This window comes from Lepidochelys kempii, chromosome 1, assembly GCF_965140265.1.
Source record: "Lepidochelys kempii isolate rLepKem1 chromosome 1, rLepKem1.hap2, whole genome shotgun sequence".
NCBI lineage: Eukaryota > Metazoa > Chordata > Testudines > Cheloniidae > Lepidochelys > Lepidochelys kempii.
In genome coordinates this window covers 229,035,060-229,057,724 of record NC_133256.1, presented here as the reverse complement: position 1 = coordinate 229,057,724, position 22,665 = coordinate 229,035,060, and the positions used below count along the sequence as shown (strand labels likewise).

The window sequence follows — 22,665 nt, the reverse complement described above, 5'->3', positions numbered from 1 at the left end:
GATTGCAGGGCCTTAACCATGTCTGGCACCTGGTGCAGCGTCTGTAGTACTCGCAGGTCCATAAGGTCTTCAGGCGTCAAAGGTCCCAGTAGCAGCCAGGGTCCCCTGCTGCTCCCAGGAGTTGGAAGTGGATCCCTGGTTGGGCTAGGGGGTCCAACCATAGCAATATCCCCTTGCAGCTCTGGGGCAGGCACGTGGCCTGATCTAGGTCCTTTGCCCAGAGCCCCCTTCCCCTCCTTAGATGGGTGCCGGGGAGCCTCTTTTCTTTTGCCACTTTTTGGGCACTGGAGACGGGGAATGGTGCTGGGCGGAGCCTGGTGCCTGCGGAGATGCTCCACACTGATGCCGAGGTGCTGGGAGTGGCTCCGACACCGGACAAAGTGCAGCCTCCATGAGGAGGGCTTTCAAGTGGATATCCCGCTCCTTGCAAATCCTGCATTTGTCCTGTATATGGGATTCCCGCAAGCACTTCAAACAGCTGCTGTGGGGGTCACTAATAAGCATGCATGATGAATATGGTTTGAAGCCCAGAGAACAGGGCATGCCCCACGCTGGGGCAAAGTCCTAGCCGTGACTCTAATAACTAAACTAAGAACTAACACTTAACTAAATGGCTAAGTACCTAAGAACTATATACCAGGAAGATCAACAATGGGCTGTTAACAACCTCTAATGTTCTTGCAATGAAAGATGAGGCGCTCTGACCAACAGTCACGGGCGGTAAGAAGGAAAGGAGAGGGAGTAAGGCCGGCAGCACCTAATATACCAGAGAGTGCCGCTGCCGATCTTATGGATATTTCTAAGGCAAAAATCTCCAACACCACGTGGGTCCACACACACCTTGAATGGAATCTATATGAGCAAGCACTCGAAGATGAACATGGTAGCCCTCAAGGCTGGATGGGAACTTTCACAGCACCAGCTTGAATGCTCTTAGTTCTAGAAGGTTTATCTGGGGACCTTTCCTCCAAATTCCAGATGCCTTGCAACATTTGGAATGCCGGGTGTGCAGCCCATCCCTTTGCAATGGCATTGGTTGTGAGGATCATGGGATCTGGAAGGGATACAGGTGGACACTGGGCAGACCACCATTTTAAGGAGTTGAGCACCTGTGTCAGAACCCTCAGTTGATCTTTCATGCACTCTGGGGAGTTGTCCCATATCTTTAAGATAAAGCCTTGAAGTCAAGTGATGTGTGAATGCACACATGGAGTGATCTCTGTGCACAATACTAGGAGGCCTAGTAGCTGAAGGCTCAGTGTAGTAGTGGGCCTCTTGCAGTTCCAAAACAACGTGAGATCTTGACTCTTCTGATACTTCTCGAGAGATGGCTATATCCTTGGCTACTAAGGTGTATGTCCATTCCCAAATGAGTTATACGGGTGGACCAAATCAAGGAGCTTTTCTTGGTGTTGATAATAAAGCCACAATTCTGCAGAATATAGCTGTGTGTGCTGTTGCTGAGGATCGAACTCTGATTAAAAATGTCATCCAGGAAGTGGTACAGGTGAATCTCCTGTGACTTGAGTCTGGCTATGATTACCACCAAGAGCTTTGTAAAGATACCTGGGGACCAACGACAAGAAAGTCTATTATTGAAAATGCTTCCTGCCATAGGCAAACCTTAGCAATGGCACAGTTTGATCAGGATGCAGAGGTATGCATCTGTCAAATCCACTTATGTCAGAAAATCCCCAGGGACAGGGATGACACCAAACAGGCTGAAACGCTGGTTTCTTCATCAACCTGTTGAACCCTTTGAGCTGTAGAATGGCTCAGATTCTCCCTGTATGCTTCTGAATTATAAAGAGCCTTGAGAATCTTTCTTCAGAGGGAACATGCTCTCTTTCTCCCATATCTAGGGGACAGAAATCTCATTTTGGATTAGACCATTCTTTGCAGGGTCATTCGATATGGCAGACTGGATGAAAAACACATGGAGTGGAGCCCGTGACTTGGGAGTATCCCTGACTCACTGTCTACGTGACCTACTGGCCAATGATTGAAGCAACCCATACCTCCAGGATACTGGAAATCTTGCCTCCAATCTTCAGCTTCAGGCAGAGACCAATGTGGTCTTTGACATAAAGAGGCTTTGGGAGTGACCGGATTCCCTCAGGCCTTTCCTTCTGAGCCACGGTTCCACAGCTTTCCTCTGGAGAACCTGCTGTCTCTTCACGGCTATTTCTGAGAGGATGAAGGCCAGTCTGTCCTTTCTTTTAAAGGCATGGAAGGTACTCTTTAGATCTTTTAGCACTGCCTGCCACTACCTTGTCTAGCTTCTCTCAAAAAGTCAGGGCTCCCGTGAATTTGGTAGAGCACCACACCTGCTTCGCACAGCTATCTACCTTCCAGTGATGGAGCCATAGATGGAACCTGGTCACTGAGTTGGAGGCCATGGCTTTGGCAGAGAATCTCATTGCCTCCATTGAGGCGTCAGCAATGAATGCATTTATCAGGGAAAGTCACGGTGACAGCTATCCTTGAGGGCTCTGAGATCTTCCAGACAGTAGAGAGATATCCTTGCAAATCAAGCAGCTGCCAGGGATGCCCTGAAAGAAGCAGAGGAGGCCTCAAAGACTTTAAAGTAGCTGGTTATGCTATCTGTAATTAAGAATGTGATCAGTCTGTTATAAACTCTGGCCTTCATTTTTCTATCTGTGGGAATCATCAGGAGAGAACTCCCCTTCTGAGGGGATAAACATACCTTTAGCCAGGGATGCCAAGTCAGTGTCAACCTTTAGTATCTCAGTAATTGGGATTTTTGGTTTATGAATCCTATAGAAGCTGAGAGAATTTCTGTTAATCTCATTATCCCATTCATCCCTGACTATATCCTTGAAGGAGTGTAGGGAAATTGCAGCTTCAGGGGAGTATTTAGAGGGGAGAAATTTGCTCAGAGGCTTACTCTCCAGATTATTTCTAAGATTGAATCTGAATAATGGATACAACCTTGCTGCACCTGGCCTTGAATTTCTCAGGGGAAAAAAACAACCTTTACTGAGTCTTTCCCCAATTCTGATTGGAGTCACAGCCTGACAATTCACCATTCTCTGTGAAGGATGAAGTGGAAGAGGAGTCAACAGACTCAGAGTCCTAGATCTTCGACACTTTTTGTTCCCTGTTTTTGCTTTCTTTGATTTTTTAGCTTTTTTAGCTTCCTTAGAGAGCGTACAAACTCCATTGCAGCTTCTGTGAGGCCTTTTGCAGCTAGCCTTGCTGAGGGCCCTAAATCCTCTCGGGAGATCTCTTTCCAAATCCACCCCTGCTGGATCCCATTCCCCCAGGAGAGGAACAACTTCCAGACCCCTTCTGGACAAATTGGGAAGGATGGGGTGTTCCTACAATCCCTACTTCTTTTATCAGGGGACTCAGGACCCATTTTAGGACTTGTGAAGGACAGGATTTGTGACCCTGTAAGTCTGCCCTCTCTGTTCTCCAGAGGCCCCTTGGGACTTACCCCCTGAATCAGCTGACTGGGGTCCCCCTTGTCATCCTTGAAGCCTGTCCCCACTCTGCCCATAGTATCCTAATCCATTTTTTCCCACATCAGAGTCGCAGTTGCTCCAAAGGGTATGGGATCCTACAAACCTGTGCCACCCATAGCCCCAGGACATAGACTTAGGGACATAACACTGGTGCAGTCTGACCACAACTCACCATCTGCTGAGCTTGGAAGGGCAGTTTTACTGATGGAACACCACTTGGATGTCATTTAGTGCTTTTTAGGCTGCTCTAGCATACTTGGAAGGTCAAAAGGAGCCAGGAGGCAGGCACTGCAGCTGAGATGACGGGGGTTCCACTGCCCAGCTAAAAAAACTGGCCTGAAGGGAGAAGGGGTCATTGCTCACCACTGCCACAAGTTTTAACAAAGAGGTCCCCCCCTCCCAGATGTGAAGGCAGGAGCTGTAAAAACTGCCATCTGCTTGCTGTGTTGCCACAGAGGCAGAGAAATGTACAGTAGGCAGGAACGGAGGGGGCATGGCCAGTCCATGCAGCTCCAAAACTCTGATTTGCTTCTGTGAGCAGCGGAGAGGAGAGCAGCCCAGATATCAGGAATTGTGGGAGATGCTGGGCTGCAGAAAAGGGTGTTGTAGTGGGAACAATTGTGCTACCTTAACAACAGTATTTGCTACTGACTAACCCTTTAACCTAAGCAACATATGAAAGTTAGGGTTGCTGTGATAATTCTCCCACGAGTCCAAACTTTTTCATGTAAAATCTCAACGATAAGGTTATCTTAATGTACTTTTCGCATTTCCTGGGAGGAGGAATTATGTAAATGGGGAAGTGTGTGCATATTTCTACTTAAGCATGCAAAGTGAGATTCAAGCAAGTGCACATCCTAATATACGCAAGATCACATTTATACAAACTTGTTTTAGTATACATGTAAATCAAGTAGAACTTTTAAAATTAAACCTTTTTTATTTTTTCCAGAACAAAGGTATTTGAACTAAGAATAAAGTTTCAAAACTTTCTCCTGTATTTTTGTACCCACAAAATGATTTATAGGTGTCAATTAGGATACCTGCCTCTCTAACTGATTCACAACCACAAATCAATTGCACATGTAAAACACCAGTGTAAACTTCACCCACAAAGAAGACAGCCAGCCATCCTTTTGAAAATCTGGATATTATGTGGTGAAAAATATACATTTTTCATACTCAAAGTTACTGATGGAATTTTAGTCCAACTAAATTCAATTCAGGGCTCAGAATCAATACATCTTCTCAACTATCTAGTGTCACTTTTGTGGTGATGTATTCTGATATGACTTCCTGGTAATTGGCATATACACAGAATTTTTAAAAGAGTACTGTCTCTCCAGTATGTGTTCAAAAGCCATCTTCAAAAGGCTGATTCCTTTGCTTGGTTCTGCCTTCTGGCTCTCTTATTTCCACACATAATCATGCTGCCTCCATATTTTTGGATTATACAAACGAAGCAGCAGGATAGCAAGTACTGTTATACCATCAGCAGTTAAGAATGTGATTAGCCTCTGTTTCAAATCCCAGTGCTTAGAAGTTTATAATAAAAACCAACTAAGACAAACCCTCCACAGAAGATCTTAGAATGGAAATGAATTACAAAGTTTTAATCAGATATTTCAGCATGAGGGTTAGATACTGTACGTGCACATTAAGTGTTTTCAATTTCAAAGAGGTTTTTAATATAAATGCATACCAGCCAGTCAGATGCTAAAGAATGCTGACAAGCCATTACAATACTCCATGTTATGTACTCAATTTAACCCCTTACTGCTGATTTAAATAAACCATAATTAGTTGATTAGGACATTCCCTAAAGCAATACAGTGCTGTTAAAGAGTGCCAAAATGCAGAAGTGTGCAATATCTTGCCTCAGCCACGAAGGTAACATTTAAAATCTTGTAGCACAGGTACACTTAAAATAAATGCATATTCAAAAATACTTTTAAAACATATTAGTGGCCCCCTTAAAATTCTTAAGGTACATCAGGGAAATTGTATTCCTGTGGCAATGTGGTTAGCTACAGTAATAGTGTACTCCTTACTATGTACATTTTTAAGGCATAAATGTACATATCCCTGAATATACAGTTATACTGCATCACCTAAAAACACAAAGGGGCAAAGGTCTGATCTTTATACGACTTATAATCTTACACAGATGGATATATTTCTTCAAATAATAAAGAGTGAAAACGTCAAACTACATTTAAAATTATGATTGTGACAAGAAAATTACAGAATGAAATCTTTGAAGTATATTTTCTCAATGAATATATAAAACCTACTAGTTCTAACAGTGAGATATTTACATACATCTCTCAGAGAGAAAACAATCTTAAACATTTGATTACTGTCACTTTCTCTCCACACGTACATTAGCTAAAACTAAAAAGTCAACCTTACCTTAACATTTTAACATTTAAATTTAACTCTTTTTAAAACTGTATATGGACATATATATCCCAGAAAAGTCAATATGCACAAAAGTAAATCTGAAAAAATGGCCAAAAATCACTAAGTTGAAGGTGATCTATAAAGGAAAGCAAGTTTCTTAAGCCTTCATGTACTCCTTTAAGTCTACAATTCACTGAATAAAGTGTTCCATAATGGAAGACATGAAAAAGGTGTATAAATAACAGTCAATAGAAATTAAAGCAGTTATGATAGTTAGGCAAATGGATATATAACAAAAGAAATAAAAAAACTGCATTAGAAGTAAACGTAACCGAAGGGAGCTTTTTCTTGGAATTATCCATTCTGAAGCCATGCATGTTTTTACATGCTGAGAAAACTTTCACTTTTAAAAACATGCATTTTGACTTTTGCAATTATAAATAAAGACTTACTGTTACACCTCTGTGACAGCATTAATGAAACCAAGAAAATAAGAAAAATACGTGTCTTCAAACCAGGGCATATCTTTCAGGCAAGTATATTAAGTTCTTATTAATTCCCCCATTTACAGCAGGCTCTATTATAGGGCAACTGAAACTGGTTGTGCCAAGTTCAATTTGAAACTTCTACTAGACTTTAATTTTTAAAAGACCAACCAACCAAGATTTTAAGGACCGAGCTGAAGAGCACAGTTTATCAAGGATATTTTAGCAACGTCAAACCTTCAGATCTGCTTCTGGTTAAAATAAACAGCATGTTGATGGCTCTGAATAAGTCCACTTATCCACTCTGTTGCAAAGGGCAATAAGAGCAGAAGGACAGAAAGGATTAAAACCCTAGAAATCTTGTACACAAGAGTTTTAAATTATGCACTACATTTAAAAAAGAGTACAGGTTTTTCCTCAAAACTTTTGTGAGTTGAAAGCAATGTTTACATTGTAGCTATTTTATGAAGTCCTATTGAATTTTTCCAAATTTTTAAATTAAACTCAGCAGAGATATTGTTTGGAGCCCCATGTGAGTTAAAGTATATTCATGCTTCTCTAAATTTTGTATGCACTGCCACCTAGAGGTTACAAATCAAAGAGTAAGCATTTTAAGGAAAAAAAAACAGAAGACTTGCCTATAACTGGAGTGAGACAAGATTGCCTACAAAGATCCACATATTTGGGGCATGTGTGTGCACCCCACACTTTTTGCCACAAGTTTCTAGGGGGTTCTGGCCACGAGGGTCACATGTATGCTTCCTCACTGTTTCAAGCTCTTTGGGCCAAAGCCTCAGCCCTGTCCCTCCAATCCTTCCATTACCTAGACTCCACAGAAGTAGAAACTCAGCATGGGTCCTACAGATCTGTGAAGGCAATCATCTAAAGAACCTCATTAACAGATGTGTAGCCTGTTTTCCTTCATTAAGTACCGTCTTCACAGAGTCACACTTGGAGATTGGCAAGCAGTAATACTGGCCCTAAGGAAGAGATAACTAAATAAAAATATAATGAGTCTTCCAAATTCATTATCAAAACTAGAAGACATATACAGAGATTCATGCTTCTTAGTTATGGACAGAGCACCAGGTAGCAGCTCTATTATCTATCCTAGGGATGTTTCTGAGACAAAATTCAGTAGTTGCCTTAAAGATAGTAGAATGTGCCCTAAAGCCCATGGGAGCGAAGAACCAGTGCAAGATGATGATAAGTTTGGAAACAAAGTGATAACACTGTGTGTCTGTCTTCACTAAAACGGTTAGCTCAAGTTATTACACTCAAGTTAACAAAGCTCAAGTCAGAGCTGCCACACTGTGGCATAATACTTGAGCGACACCGAGTGATTGGATTGGCATCTAACAAGTTGTGCTAACTCAAGCTTGTAGCCTGTAGCTGCATCCCCAATGCATTACTAGCTCAAGCATCAGCATTACATGAGCTTCACAACCAATACCCTCTGAAGGTATGTTTATATTGCAGCCAGTAGTAAGCCTCCCAGCCAGGGTCAGGATGGATAAAAATCAATGATAAAAAAAAATTGGATAAAATCAGATTTTTTTGACAAAATGCTTTTTGAGGAAAAAACCTATCTAAAGATAAAGATACATTATAGCTCAAAGATATCTCATTATGGAATAAGGGATTATAAATTCTAATTCTATAGTATGAGACAATATATTCATATAATGTTTAAGAAAAGTTTTGCAAATGAGTTCCAATAGTTCATGGATTAGGGACCCAATTTTATGGGATTCCAGGGGCTTCTGCGTAGATTATTTAGGTTAATCTTTCTATCTACACAATTGGACTCAGTGCTCAGTCTAAAACAGGGGTGGGCAAACTACACCTTGAGGCCAGCTTTGGCCCCACGCCATTTCCAGAAGCAGCCAGCACCACGTCTCTGCAGTCCCTGGAGGGAGTGAGCAGAGGGCTCCGCACGCCCGTCCTCGCCTGCAGGCACTGCCCCCCCTACAGCTCCCGTTGTTCAGGAATGGGGAACTGTAGCCAATGGGAGCTTCGAGGGAGATACCCGCAGGTGAGGGCAGCACAAGGAGCTCTCTGCCCCCACCCGGGGCCACAGGGACGTTGTGCCAGCTGCTTCCGGAAGCAGCACGGGGCCAGGGCAGGCAGGAAGCCTGCTTTAGCAATGCTGCGCATCACTGCCACCCTGGAGCCGCTCCAGGTAAGGGGCGTCGGGCTGGAGCCCACAGCCCAAACCCCTCCTGAACCCCGCACCCCAACCCCCTGCCCTGAGCCCCCTCCTGCACTCCACACCCTTCCCTGCACCCTGTCCTAAGTCCCCTCCAGCACTCCACACCCCTCTTCCACCCCAACCCCTTGCCCTACCCTGAGCCCCTTCCTTCACACCACACCACCTCCCACACTCCAATCCCCTACCCCAGCCCTACATTCATGGTCCTGCATGCAATTTCCCCACCCAGATGTTAAGTTTGCCCACCCCGGTCTAGAAGATACTATCAGAGATGCTTAGTTTTGCAGTTCTCAAACTGTGGATTTGTGTCTCCAGAAACAACATGCTTGTTATAACAGCAAAAATGTGTGTGTGTGTTGATAGACAGACAGTATATAAAGGTAAGAAATAACAGACCTCAACGCTATTGTCCCTCTGCAAATTTGTGTACAGAGTCAATCCCTTACCTCTCTCTAAAAGTGCAAAGTTTCAGAAAGTTCAATAATACAAGATTGTTGGGGGCGGAAAAGTTCTGGACAAGGAGAAGAAGTCTGGAGAGAAATGTGAGAAGGGAGGGACAGGCAGTAGAAACAAAAGTGAAACTGAGCAGAAAAAAAAAGGAGTACTTGTGGCACCTTAGAGACTAACAAATTTATTTGAGCATAAGCTTTCGTGAGCTACAGCTCACTTCATTGGATGCAGCTGTAGCTCAAGAAAGCTTATGCTCAAATAAATTTGTTAGTCTCTAAGGTGCCACAAGTATTCCTTTTCTTTTTGCAAATACAGACTAACACGGCTGCTACTCTGAAACCTGTTTGAGCAGAATATTCCAGAAGTCTTGAGGTCTTTCTGAGCGTAGCCTTCATTGATTTGAGATCTACCATACCATTCTGTTGCTAGAAGGGAAAACCTATAATGGCAACAGGCCATAAAAGAGACCCAGTTTGGCATTATTTTAATGAAGTTCCTCTACCTGTGGGTAAGACAGGCATGCACGTAAAATGAAAAGAGTGCAACAAAGAAATGCAAGGCCCAGTTGCCCAAAACAACCCATGAAACATCATCATGAGAAGTGTTCCTTTTCAGGAGGAAGCTGCATTGAAGATGATGAAAGGAACATGTCTGAACACGCAAGATCTGCAGGTTGGTAAACTTTTTTATTTCATAATTCTTTCTTAAGGACTGCCTGTCTTCCTTCTGGACTATTCTTGAATTTTCATGTTTGACCAAAGAATATAGTGGTTATTCTATATACTATCACTTTAGATGCAGTTGTGATTAAAAATAAATAGCCGAAACAGGCAGAACTTCCTTTTAGAATTTCACCTTTAAAGTAGTACTGAGTGTCTGTGAATGCAATGAGTAATACTAAATGAGCAGTATGGTAATAATAATTAAATAACTGCATTGACTTATTTTGTTTAGGAGAATCCATCCTCAACACATGGGATTCTGAAGACTATCCACCTTCAAGATCACCATCATTTTCTATAGTTTCAGAGTTAGCTGCCAATGATAGTATTTCAGTTACATCATGTATGTCACATAGCCACAGCATATCACCGTTGGCAAAAAGAAAAACAACTCCATCATCCAGAAACTGCCATAGATAAGTTTGTGATAAGAACCAGCAGATTACATAGAGAGGTAATTGATAAAAAATTGCCCGGTTTGTTTATGCAACAAACTCTCCTTTCCGTATGATTGAGAACCCACACTTAATTAACATGGTTCAGTCATTAAGACCAGGATACGGTCCATACAATAGAGCAGATGTCACAGGCAAATTGTATGGATAAAGTGTATGAAAGAGAAATTGAGCAGTGTGCAAAAGGTCTAGAGGGTGAAATTGTTAACCTGAGTCTTGATGGGTGGAGCAATGTCCACAATGATCCTGTTGGATGTGCTTGTGTGACAACAGAAGAAGGGAACGTCTCCCTTACAGAAACAATTGATACATCAGGAAATGCACACAGCAGAATACTTACAAGAAAAAAGTTATAACAAACTGTGAAAAAAAAATTCAAATGTCTAGTACGCAACTTGGTCACAGGCAATGTTGCAAATGTAACCAAGATAAAAAGAAATTTAGAAGAGTCCCAAGCTAATAACATACGGTTGCAGTGCTCATTTGATGCACCTCCTAGCCAAAGACTTCAGTGTTCCAGAAATAAAGGCTAATGTTGTTGAAATTGCAAAATACTTCCATAACAACCACTTTGGAGCAGCTGCTCTGAAAAAAGTGGGAGGAATCAAGCTAACTCTCCCACAAGATGTGCCATGAAACTCAGTAGTGAACTGTTTTGAGCACTATATCAAGAACTGGACTAACCGCATGACAGTTTGTGAACAAAATCGTGAAAAAATAGATGGCACTTTCACAAAGTTCTCAACACTGTGCTAAAGAGAAATGTTGAACACATGCCGAGTACCCTGAAGCCTATTTCTGTAGCCTTGAACAAAATGCAGAGAAATAGCTGTTTTATTGCTGACGCTGTTGAAATTTGGAAGGAACTGAGTGAGATCTTAAAATACAAGCATTAAAAAAAACGAATGGGACAAGCACTATCTCCAGCTCATTTTCTTGCAAATATTCTCAATACTCGGTACCAAGGTCAAACCTTAACTGCTCAAGAAGAGGAGTTGGCTAGGACATGGACATCCAGCAATCATCCCTCCACAATGCCAACTATAATAAACTTCAGAGCTAAGGGTGAACCATTCAAGAAATATGTTTGTTGATGATGTTTTAAAGAAAGTCACACCAATGAACTTGTGAAAGTCACTTAAGCACTTGGATTCAGAGACTGTTGAAGTGATAATCTCACTTTTAACAGCAGTAGCGTCTTTTGCCGGTATAGAAAGATATTTTCTTCCTTTGTTCTAATTTATTCCAAACTGAGAAATCATTTGGGACCTGAAAAAGCAGGAAAGCTTTTTTTCTTTTCCAGATTATGAACAAACAGGAAAATGAAGGTGAAGGTGACTGAGTTAACTGCAGAAGCCAATATTTTAAGTTTCTCATGTTCACCTGGCTGACATTGTCGATTTAATTTTTTTTTAAAATATATTTCATTTCACTATTTTACTTAAACAATTTTAACAAAAACAAACCTGATTTTAAAAAACTTGAATGTTTAACTAAATTCAAATGCTTGTTTTGTTAAAATATTCTATGTTTGCTGTTGAAAAAAAAAAATCCAGAATACATAACGTTGTTTTAGTTAAATAAAACAATTTAAATGTCTGTCTGGTGATGTTCTCCTCCTAATACAGCATGACAAGAAAATCCTTCAAATATTAATGATTAACCTGTTGAATTGGAGATAGTTCACCTCCCAATGACTTCATAAATATCTGCTTCAATTACCTTTGGTAAATTAAATAACCAAAAAAAATCATTCATTTTCCTGATATAGCTGTAAAACTAATCTGAAAAGTTTTCAAAATAAATCACTTAAAAATGTATAGTGTGTACCTTCTAAAATTGAAACCTACATCTATATCTATCTCTGAGTTGTGAAGAATATGTATCAAGGTTATAACATCCAACAGGAATGCACTTTTATGAAGAAATCCATGATTAAATCAAGTCTTCCTGACTAGTGATTTAAATCAAATCTACCCCGGCCAGGGTAGACCTATGCTAGTGGTGTGAGCTGCACACTAAAAATAGCACTGTGGACATCACAGCTCCTGCAGCAACTTGGGCTAGCCTCTCGAGCTCAGACTCAGGGAGTTAAGTGGACTTGAGAGCCCAAGCCACAACAATTATACTGCTATTTTTAGTGTGCTAACTCAAGCTCCATAGATAGATAGTAGTTCCTGTCTATCTATCCACAATGGGAGGTTTGTTTCTAGCTGCAGTGTAAACATACCCTGATGGGACAGCAAGCCTGAGTTTAAAGCACCACTAAAAACTTGAGCTAGAGATTTCTACGTGCGGATGGGAACTGGGTTAGGGATAACACTTGAGATATATCTTGGGCTACACTGCAGCAAAGACAAGCCCTATGTAAGTGGTAATTTGAATTCTGGATGACCCCCATGGGCTACAAACAACCTGGGGAACTCCCAATGGGTTTTTGAAGGAGGGCGCCCTTGGCTCCAGGAAAAGGAGGACTTCATTTTGCAACAGTACATGTTTACTGCTAAATATACAAGTCAACTGCTAAATATATTTAACTTTGTTGAGAATGACCATAAAACTAGAAATAATGAAAGAAAAACATATAGCCATCTGAAATCTGCAGGAAGAAGCTACAGAGGTTTCAACTGGAAAGAACCAAGGGACAGGATGGGTACATAACTCCTTATATAGCTTTGGGTCTCAATGATCATTACCTATGGAATACACATGAGGCAACCCACAGGCAAAAGTATTTTAGAAGGTTCTGATAAAGATATAGGATGTGCCTGACACACTCGATCATGGATTTGTACAGGTAACAGTACTCAAACTATTCCTTGCTTTTAATAGAAGATGAAACAGGAAATGGTGTTTCATTGTATTTCTTCACTATTGCCAAAAAAAGTTTCTCATGTTGTTGGTATTATTTTTAAACACAGCTTTCTGCAAGTTACTTTTCAACTCATATAAGCTACGTTATTTCAGTAAAATACAAACATCAACTGAAGCTTTATTTGCACCAAATAGTACTTGGTGTTATTCAAAATGTTAATAGATAAATCTAACAAAGTAACTGTTGTGTTTTATCTTGTATAAGTATTTCATAAGTAATTCATACTTACAATGGTTCTTCCCTCTCAGTTCTCTTACTGACATGTAGATCTTCCTGTTCCTTCATTTTATCTACAGCTTGTGCTTGCTTTTCAATCTCATTAAAACTCTTGCTGCTCACCTTCTGGGCTCCCAAGCCACCTTTTTTGGCACCAAGCTTTATTTTAAAAAGAAAAAAAAAAAAAGAAAGGCTTTATATCTATAGGTAACTATATTAACTGTCCTATGGTTTAGTATATTTTTGATAAAAGAATCAAGTACTGTACCTGATTCCACAGAATCTGGTATCAGTAATAAAAATTCAGAGTGGAGAAGACCATACAATATGTTCCTAAAAGCTGCTCTCGGCCCCCCTTTGATTTTCAGGAACTTATTTAGTCTCCCAAACAGCAATTACAGCCTGGTGAACATCCTGCAGTTTGTCAGACCTTGTTACTATTGTGATAAATTCTATACTGAACACCATAAAATATAAAGGAGACTCAGTTGTTATTGGGATAGGAGCTTACATGCAATTTCCTAGCTCTCATATATTTAATTTCTCAACCTTAACATTTCATTGTTAGTTTTTGCATTAAATTTATCTGTATCCATTAAAAAAAAACCCTGAAGTACACAGGACAGAAGGCTTTTTTTTTTTTTTTTTGGGGGGGGGGGGGGGAAGGTAAAGCTATTTTTAACATAAAAGTACTGTCATAAAAAGTCTTAGGCCCTGCTCATCTAATTCACTTAATGCAGATATACCTATGAGCCAAAGTACAGCTTAACTGGCTTCAATGGCGGTGCACTTGCATACAGCGATTTGCAGGATTGGGGGCAAATGTTAAATGTAATTGAAACCATGAACGTGATAAAATACATACACAAAGTAAATTCTGCTCTCGGGTATGTATACGAAATGTCTACTGAATTCAGTTAATTGCATATGTACATCCAGATTCAGTAAGTGCTCAGTATTATAGTATGCAATCAGAAAATGACTTATAGATGATAAAGTACTCCACCCTATAATACTACTACTAGTAAACATTGAAACAAATGCATCTGAACAAGAGTTTAGAAGACCATTTTGTTTATAAGGTTGTTGGATATTTTGTCATAGTTCAGATTTTCTTATTTGTTTTAGTGATGCATATTGTTGCTGATACAAAACAGTCATTGCACAAACCACTTAGATAAAAAAATTCTGTATTGCTGCTTAAATACTTTTAAAATTCTAAAAAATGATATAGGCCAAAATATGTATTAATTATAAACTTACCCCCTTTTTCGCTTGATTTTGCTTCTTTTTTATAATGGAGGTGCCCTCTGCAAAAATTAACAACCATTACTTTGGCATATAACTTTACATTTATCCAATACTTGCAGATGCATATTTCCACAATTTAAGTCTTGAATGATAAGTTTTGCAGTTCATTCTGCTGGTTTAGAATACTGCAGTTTCTATATGAAGAAATTAGCTGTATCACTATACTTTAATGTTTGATGTATCTTGTTTTCCTGTTTGTAAGTGTTTACAATTTATGGTTAAATTTTCAAACCTGGGTGCCTAAAATCAGACTCCTAAATAGGAGCAAAGGATTTGTCAAACCGGATCAGACTCAAGGTTCACCTAGTTCAGTATCTTGTCTCTAACAGTGGCCATACATATATAACTCCTGTGGACATCACCAGGTTTTGTGGATGCTCAACCTTTCTGAAAATTAGGTGATTTATAATCTATATTTAAACGCCTTTTTAAACTTACTTTTTTAGAGTGCTCATTTAACTGTTTTTATTTAAGTGCATAAATATCAATTTAGGAATCTAACTTTAGGCACCTAAGGTTTGAAAACTTCAACCATAGTGTTAATACTAAATTTTGAGGTGTGGAAATGAAGTGAAGTTACTTTGCATAACGTCCATCAAATCCCTAAAAAGTAGATTTTTGTTCATAAGACTTTAATAAAACAGTGAAGAAAATTTTGTACTCTTTCACAGTGACTGACACATTAAGCCAAAGCATATAACTTTCATAATAGGAAATTTCAGATTATTCTCACTATAATAATCTGAATTTCCAATGAATGTTTGTGTACACTGTGAAATTTGTTTAAGCTCTAAATTAATTGGAAGCCATCTTACATGACAGAGAATTATAGGCAACAGGTGGTCTTTCAGTGTTCAATATAAATGTAAAGGCATTTATTTTAATTCTGTGGCACATATTCCTTGAAATATGAAAAACATGTACCCTAGGCATACTACTCTTCCTTAAACTTAACTAAGTACTAACAAATAATTTCCAAGTACGAACTGAAACTCACTTTGACCAAAGACTTCAAATCTCAGTATAATAATAGTACCTTCATAATAACTTGCATTTACTGTAAGGACATTGGAGCTGGAGGTGTAATTTACTGCTTGTGTAGATGTCTGAAACTCTAGGTATGCACTCGGACCAGCTAGCCTGTCCTGCTGCTCATGCAGCCGTGGCTATGCTGCTATTTTTAGTGCACTAGTTCAATCAGAACAAGTGCAGGTATGATCTCTCTAGCTCCAGTTATACGTACCCAAAAGATTTAACTTTTGGAAGGTGTGCCATGTTTTATTACATAGTTGCTGTTTCAACGTTTTATTAGCTACAGACCTATCTCCAGCTCCAAATAATGCTGTGAAGATTTTTTTTAATGAAGTTATTTTTGCCTAGTATTTTTCTATGTATAAATCTGCAGCAGAATCTGCACCACTCAATAATGAGGACGCTCAGATATATTTGGATGGGAGGATGAATCTGCCTTTCCTATACTCTAGACTAATTTCCAATTCATAAACAAACCCAACTTTAAAGATACTAGCCTGGATCATCCCTTCCAGGGTTGGGGGAAAAGAATATTGTTTCTGCTGGGGGGATAAGTCACAGGAACAACTCCTGTAAACGAGGCAGACTCAGTGATCCACAAGAGCCAATCCATCCACACAAAACCTAGTGCTTCCGCACTAGCTCAAGCCTCCAGCATCCTCTTCTCTCTCTCCCTGGTAGCATGGTCTATATTATCTTTTTTGCCTAAGCTACATGGGGCTGGACAATGTGTATGCCTCTGGTTGGGCCCCATTCTTCCCCAGCCCCAACCTTCTCAGCATACACTTTCTCCCCACATGCACCCCGGAAATACAGAGAGATTTTAATAGAGAGAGAGATGGGAGTCGGGGGGGAGGGCGGAGAGAGACATGGGGGACGACGACACACAAAGACCTGTGTATGCAGAGTCCTCTCCATGGGTGAACCTAGGAGGAATGATTTGGGCTAGAATTTGTTTGAGTCACTTGCTCTTGTACTATAGCTTTCTACTGCAATACAAGTTTTCTGTAAATATATACTGAATGAAATTTTCCATTTCAAGACGGTCCATTTCAACTAGTAACTTTTCTGTTATTACTGACTTATTTAGCTTTTAAATTCCTTGGTACAAGGACTATGTCTTTATACTTGTGAAGTGCCATGTAAATATAGTATTAAAAATTTTATATAATAATAATTGCTCTACTCTTGACATCAGTATGCCATTTTCACTCAGTATGAAGGGACAGACACTTTCCCCTATGTGAATACCATCATTTTTATAATGACATACTAAAATCATCATAAAAACTATAATATATTTGAGAATATTTTCTTCCATTTCTGAAAAACGGAATTTCTTATGTTTACCTCAAGTAATTACCCTACAACTATTTCATTTATGCTGTAAGATACAGCTCTGCAATGTTGCTTAAATTATGAACTCTACTTGATAAAAATGTATATTACTTTTTCTGCAATAAATTAGAAAATTATTTTAAACTAAAAATTATTGCTGGAAAGAGAGCAAAAATTATGTTCAAGACAGACAGACAAGCCTATTAGTGAAACGTGTGTTTGCTTAATGTAAATAGCAGGCCATGAATCACAGTACAATGCTCTATTCCACCTGTGTGCTTAAGTGTGGAACCTGAAGCAGCCCAACAGGAGGTCTAAAACATTAATGATCACCTTTGTTAGGTGCGATGCCTGCAGCATTTAAATTCAGCAACTCGGCTAAAATGAGAAATAAAAACAAAAAGCACTGAGTAAAAATCACTTTTTAAGTGTCATACATTGTTTAACAGAAACAGCTGTATTAACATGTTATATTACAAGTTAATCTGTTTCAGTAGCCCATGTGCATAAATATTAAAATAAGACTCGCACATTTCTTCCCAACCCAACGTTTTCTTTAACAACATGTACTGGAATAAAATATATTGTTCATCTGTCTGTTTAGGGTCATTACCTAATGCAGCTTTTGGTGAGACACTAAGGCAATCAACACTTGGGCCGTGGTCTGGTTCACCTAAAAATGTAAAAAAAATTGAGAACAAGAGAAGTATGTTTATTAGGATGTTTTGAACAGCTCGTGTATTCAGAAAATATTTTTTTTAAGGTAACTTCCCTGCCCACATTCTTAAACCTGGTTCTCCCTTCATTTCCCTGCAATTTTCTGTATTTGCACAGAGCCATGATAGTGCTTGATGCGCAGGTAAATTTACATTTCTCCTGTAGTAACATTACCAGTGACTCACAAAACAGCAGGTAGAAGGGACATTTTAGTGATATTGAGATAATTTGTATGTGATTGTAACTGCTCAAAATTCCAGTGTCTGTCTTGGACTACAAAACCTGAAAACTAGAAGTCTGAAATATGTTTGGAAGATACAGAAGTAAAAATTAGCAAATTCCAGGGACCAGAGGTTGAAAATTTTGGCTCACGTGTGTTATCGCAAGGATGTAACCAAATATGGGAAAACCAGAATGATACAATCAGGAAAAATGCATTTGAACAGAATTGATTTTAAAACCTATTTAAAACTGGTTCAAGTTAACATGTTTTTCTTGGGCAGCAGGACATGGCATAACAATCCCTTCCCTGTTTACAGCTCTTAGTAGGAAAACAGAAAATGTAATGGCTGGTTCACATAGACCAGACAAACTGAGTTAGCCTGAGCCACTTCTAAATCATATTTAAAGCCAGTTCTGCAAACAAGGTTTAGTTCTCAATATAAATAGTGCTTAAGTCTCTGGCTGAGTTTCAGGTCATTGTCTGCATTCTTAAAATACAGAATTCAGATTTGTAATGGTACAGAACAAAAATCAATATACTTTTTATTTACATAAGCAGAATAGTTTTGTGAATCCACATACAAAACTACACTGGAAAAAAAAAATCTATCCATATATTTCACTTAACAAATGTGAAGTAAAATAAAAATAAAATCTTAGACAATTAATCTGCTACTTGATTTATGATAAGAAGCCCTCGAGTATCCTAGCAACATCAAATTTTAATCTACTAGTAGCCTATGAACTGCTAACTCATAATAAAATATCTTTAAATGTTTAAATACATTATTAAAATGACTTTCTGGTGTAAGACTTACATTATGATTTCAGTAATTCCCAACCTGACCAAGTCTAATGGATCAAAGAGTAAAATCTGGCCCAAGGAGTTTCAAATTAAATTTAAGTGCCTCTAACACTGTACAGTCCTGTACAGCACAGCATGACCCCTCTACACAGTGTTCCCTACCTACCCAAAGGCTTCTTAAATTATTTCCAGCAGAACACAATTACATGGTGAGTAGCTGTTACTGTTATAATAAGTAGCATTAGAAACTAAAATCAACACAGAGGTAAACTTAGTTTATTGTTAATGGAGGATGAACCATACCTTCATTAGATTCTGGAATGATTTCTGAAGAATCCTCCTTCTGAAAAACTGGCTCCGATGATGCCCATTCTGTGCTACTCACCTGCAAGAGGAAAAGGAAGTTACTAAATAAAAATGTACAGAAAATAAAATGCATTAAGTAAAATACAAATAGTATCTGCATTGACTAAGTAAGGCAGTGACTGATCTTAGCACTTTCAGTACGACACATTTTGGGGTAACTGTTGGATTTGATTTCTCATATCGTCGCTACAGTTTTTGTTTAAAAAATTGCCCTCAATTAGTAATTGGTTTTTTTTTTGTTAAATAGGTACAACCATAATATGCAAGCCACATAGGGGAGCAATTAAATTTACCAGAAACAGCTGCTTCTAATGAAGATAAACACTAATGGCCTGATTTTTCCGTAAGGTGCTGGGCATCTGCAATCTCCCATTTATTTCAAAGGGATGGGGGGGGGGAGGTGAGGGTGCTCAGCACTTAAAGATTAGGGTATAATTGTTTTATTATATTTTACAGTACGTCTGTCGTTATTCCACACTGGTTATTCCATTTTGACCAAGATTATATGCTACAGAAAAGCTGCACAGTTTATTTACTGCTCTACTCCCAAACTCTTCCCTTCTCTGTAGTCTTGCATCTCAAACTCTCTTAATGTTTCATTTTGGACATTGAGCTGCCATCTCATCTTTTCCTGGCAACACTCTCTTCTTCTTCGGGATAGAAAATTTCACTATCCTACCCACCAGCAAGGCTTGCAACTTTGGCATAATTTATTATGCTCTCTCCCCAAAATGCACCTGTCACCAACTCCTGCTTTTTCTTCCTTTACAATTCAAATTAATGCTTTCCTACAACCCTATTGTCAAATCGTTGTCAATGCCCTGATTATCTCTTGCAAGGACTACCGCCAACCTGCTCCTCTCTGGAGTCCCTCCTTTACAGGCCATCCAAAAACATTCTGTGAAAAGCATCTCTTTCTCCTGTTCAGACCATGTCACTTCTCTATTTAAATTATTTTACTGGCTTCCACGTCAAATTCCAGGTTCTGGTCCTAAGCTTCAAGGATCTCTACAACTCTACTCCCATCTACAACTCTACTTCATTTCTTGCTCTCTTCTTTGGTTCTGCCCAAGTATTCCTTAGCCCCTTTCTTCCACTCTTGTTTTCACATCATCTTCCATGATAACTTTTATGCTTAGAATTCTTCCACTTATTTTGCAGCCCCAGGAAGTCTTGTCACTAAGATACTGAATCAGAATTCAGGATAGCTAGGTTAAATTCTTGGCTTTGCCACAGAATTCCTGGGTGGTGTTGGGAAAGCAACTTAAACTCTGCCCTAGTTCTCCATCTATGAAATGAGGATATACTTCCATACCTCTCAGAGATATTATAAAGGATAAATGTATTAATGTTTGTGAGACACTCAGGTACTAATGGTGATAAGAACCACAAAATCATGCAGCCAGATACATTTGAATCCCGTCTTAAAAAATTCACAACTTCTGAAAAGCCTTATAAATACAGTAAGAATTCATTTAAAAAATAATTTCAAGTGAAAACTGAGAAAAAATGTAAAAGAATTGCTTTTCATTGAAACTGCACTCTAAGAGCAGTACTGCCCCATTCCTAAGGTTACGATTTAGTCTCAGATATTTTTAGTAAGTCATGTAAGTAAGTTTAGTAAGTAAACTTTAGTAAGTTTTAAAAGTCACGGTCATGTCATGGGCAATAAACAAAAAATCATGGCCCATAACCTGTCCATGACTTATACTAAAAATACCTGTGATTAAATCTTGGGGGAGTGACTGGGAGGAGGGGGGGGGGGTGCTGCTGGGGTGGGATTGGCCAGGGCCAGCGGCAACAGCTTCTGGGGGCCGGAGCAGTGGCTGGTGTGGCTGTCCCTGGGGGGCCACCTGAGCAGCTGGCCCCGCAGTCAGCTGCTTGGGCAGCCCTGGGATCAGGCACACAGGCCCCTGCAGAAGTCACAGTGGTCGCGGAAAGTCACGGAATCAGCGACCTCCGTGATAGACACTGAGCCCTACCCATTACTAACTGCTGACATCTCCCTCTCCTTAAATTCCCCCCAAAATTATACCCAGTGTAGTCTTGTCATTTTCATTGTCATTTTTTAGCTAATGTAGCTAGTAAGCACCCGAGGGTAACTTTTTATTTGCCTGTAAAGCACTGTGCACGCTATTATACTATAACAACTTTAATACCAACGTTAGTAAACTGATAAGGAATGGGTATTTTGCACACCAAGGGCTAGTCTGTCAATACAGAATCACAGAAATATAGGACTGGAAGAACCCTTGGCAGGTCATCTAGTCCAGTCCCCTGCACTGATCTATTCCTAAAAACTTCCAGTGACGGAGATTTCACAACCTCACTAGGTAATTTGTGCCAGTGCCCTTACAGTTAGGAATTGTTTCCTAATGTCTAGCCTAAATCTCCTTTGCTGCAAGTGAAGCCCATTACTTCTTGTCCTGTCCTCAGTCGATAAGGAGAACTTATCACCCTCCTCTTAATAACCAACTTCTATGTATTTGAAGACTGCTACCACATCCCTACACTCAGTCTTTTCTTCTCCAGACAAACCAAACCAAATTGTTTTCAATCTTTCCTCGTATATCATGTTGTCTAGACCTTTAATCATTCTTGTTGCTCTCCTCTGGACTTTCCCCAAATTTGTCCACATCTTTCCCAAAGTGTTGTGCCCAGAGCTGGAGTAAAACTCCAGGTGAGGCCTTATCAGGGCTGAGCAGAGTGAAAGAATTACTTCTCGGGTCTTGCTTCCAACACTTCTGCTAATAGGTCCCAGAATGATGTTCGCTTTTCTTGCAACAGTATTACCTTGTTGATTCATACTTAGTGTGTGATCCACTATAACCTCCAGGTCATTTCTGCCTTTCCTAGCCAGTCATTTCCCATTTTGTATTTGTGCAATTAATTATTCCTTCCTAAGTATAGTACTTTGTATTTGTCCTTATTGAATTTAATCCTATTTATTTCAGATCATTTCTCCAGTTTGTCAAGATCATTTTGAATTCTAATCTTATCCTCCAAAATGCTTGCAACCCCTCCCAGCTTGATATCCTCTGCAAACTTTATAAATGTACTCTCTATGCCATTATCCAAATCATTTTTGAAGATATTGAATAGAACTGAACCCAGGATAGATCCCTGCAGGACCCCACTCTACATGACCTTCCAGCTTGACTGTGAACCACTGATAACTGCTCTCTGAGTACCCTTATCCAACCACCTTATAGAAGGTTCATGTAGGCTATACCTCTCTAATTTGTTTATGAGAAGATCATGTAGAACAATATCAAAAACCTTACTAAAGTTGAGATATCACACCCATTGCTTCTTATCCTACCCACAAGGTTTGTTACCCTGTCAAAGAATGATATTAGGCTGGTCTGACATGATTTGTTCTGACAAGTCCATGTTGACTGTTAATTATGACCTTATTTTCTTCTAGGTTTTTACAAACTCATTATTTGCTCCATTATCTTGCCATACAGAAGTTAAGCTGATGTCTATAATTTCCTGGTTTGTCCTTATCCTTTTTATAGCTAGGTACTATATTTGCCCCTTTCCAGTCCTCTGGAATCTCTCTGAT

The 22,665-nt window shown here is 39.4% G+C and overlaps 1 protein-coding gene across 4 annotated transcripts in view; it reads right to left on the bottom strand.

The window, feature by feature from the left end:
- Positions 1-22,665, bottom strand: part of ARFGAP3 (ARF GTPase activating protein 3) — a 94,485-nt gene that overhangs the window by 48,415 nt on the left and 23,405 nt on the right. For 3 of the 4 annotated variants that reach the window (XM_073317157.1, XM_073317146.1, XM_073317127.1), the window contains exons 6-10: positions 19,035-19,116; positions 17,601-17,660; positions 17,321-17,365; positions 14,570-14,616; positions 13,320-13,465 (exon numbers count right to left, since the gene is read on the bottom strand). In XM_073317157.1, coding sequence (XP_073173258.1) covers positions 13,320-13,465; positions 14,570-14,616; positions 17,321-17,365; positions 17,601-17,660; positions 19,035-19,116 — 380 coding nt within the window. The remainder of the gene's footprint in view (positions 1-13,319; positions 13,466-14,569; positions 14,617-17,320; positions 17,366-17,600; positions 17,661-19,034; positions 19,117-22,665) is intronic. The other variant, XM_073317136.1, reaches the window with a different exon arrangement.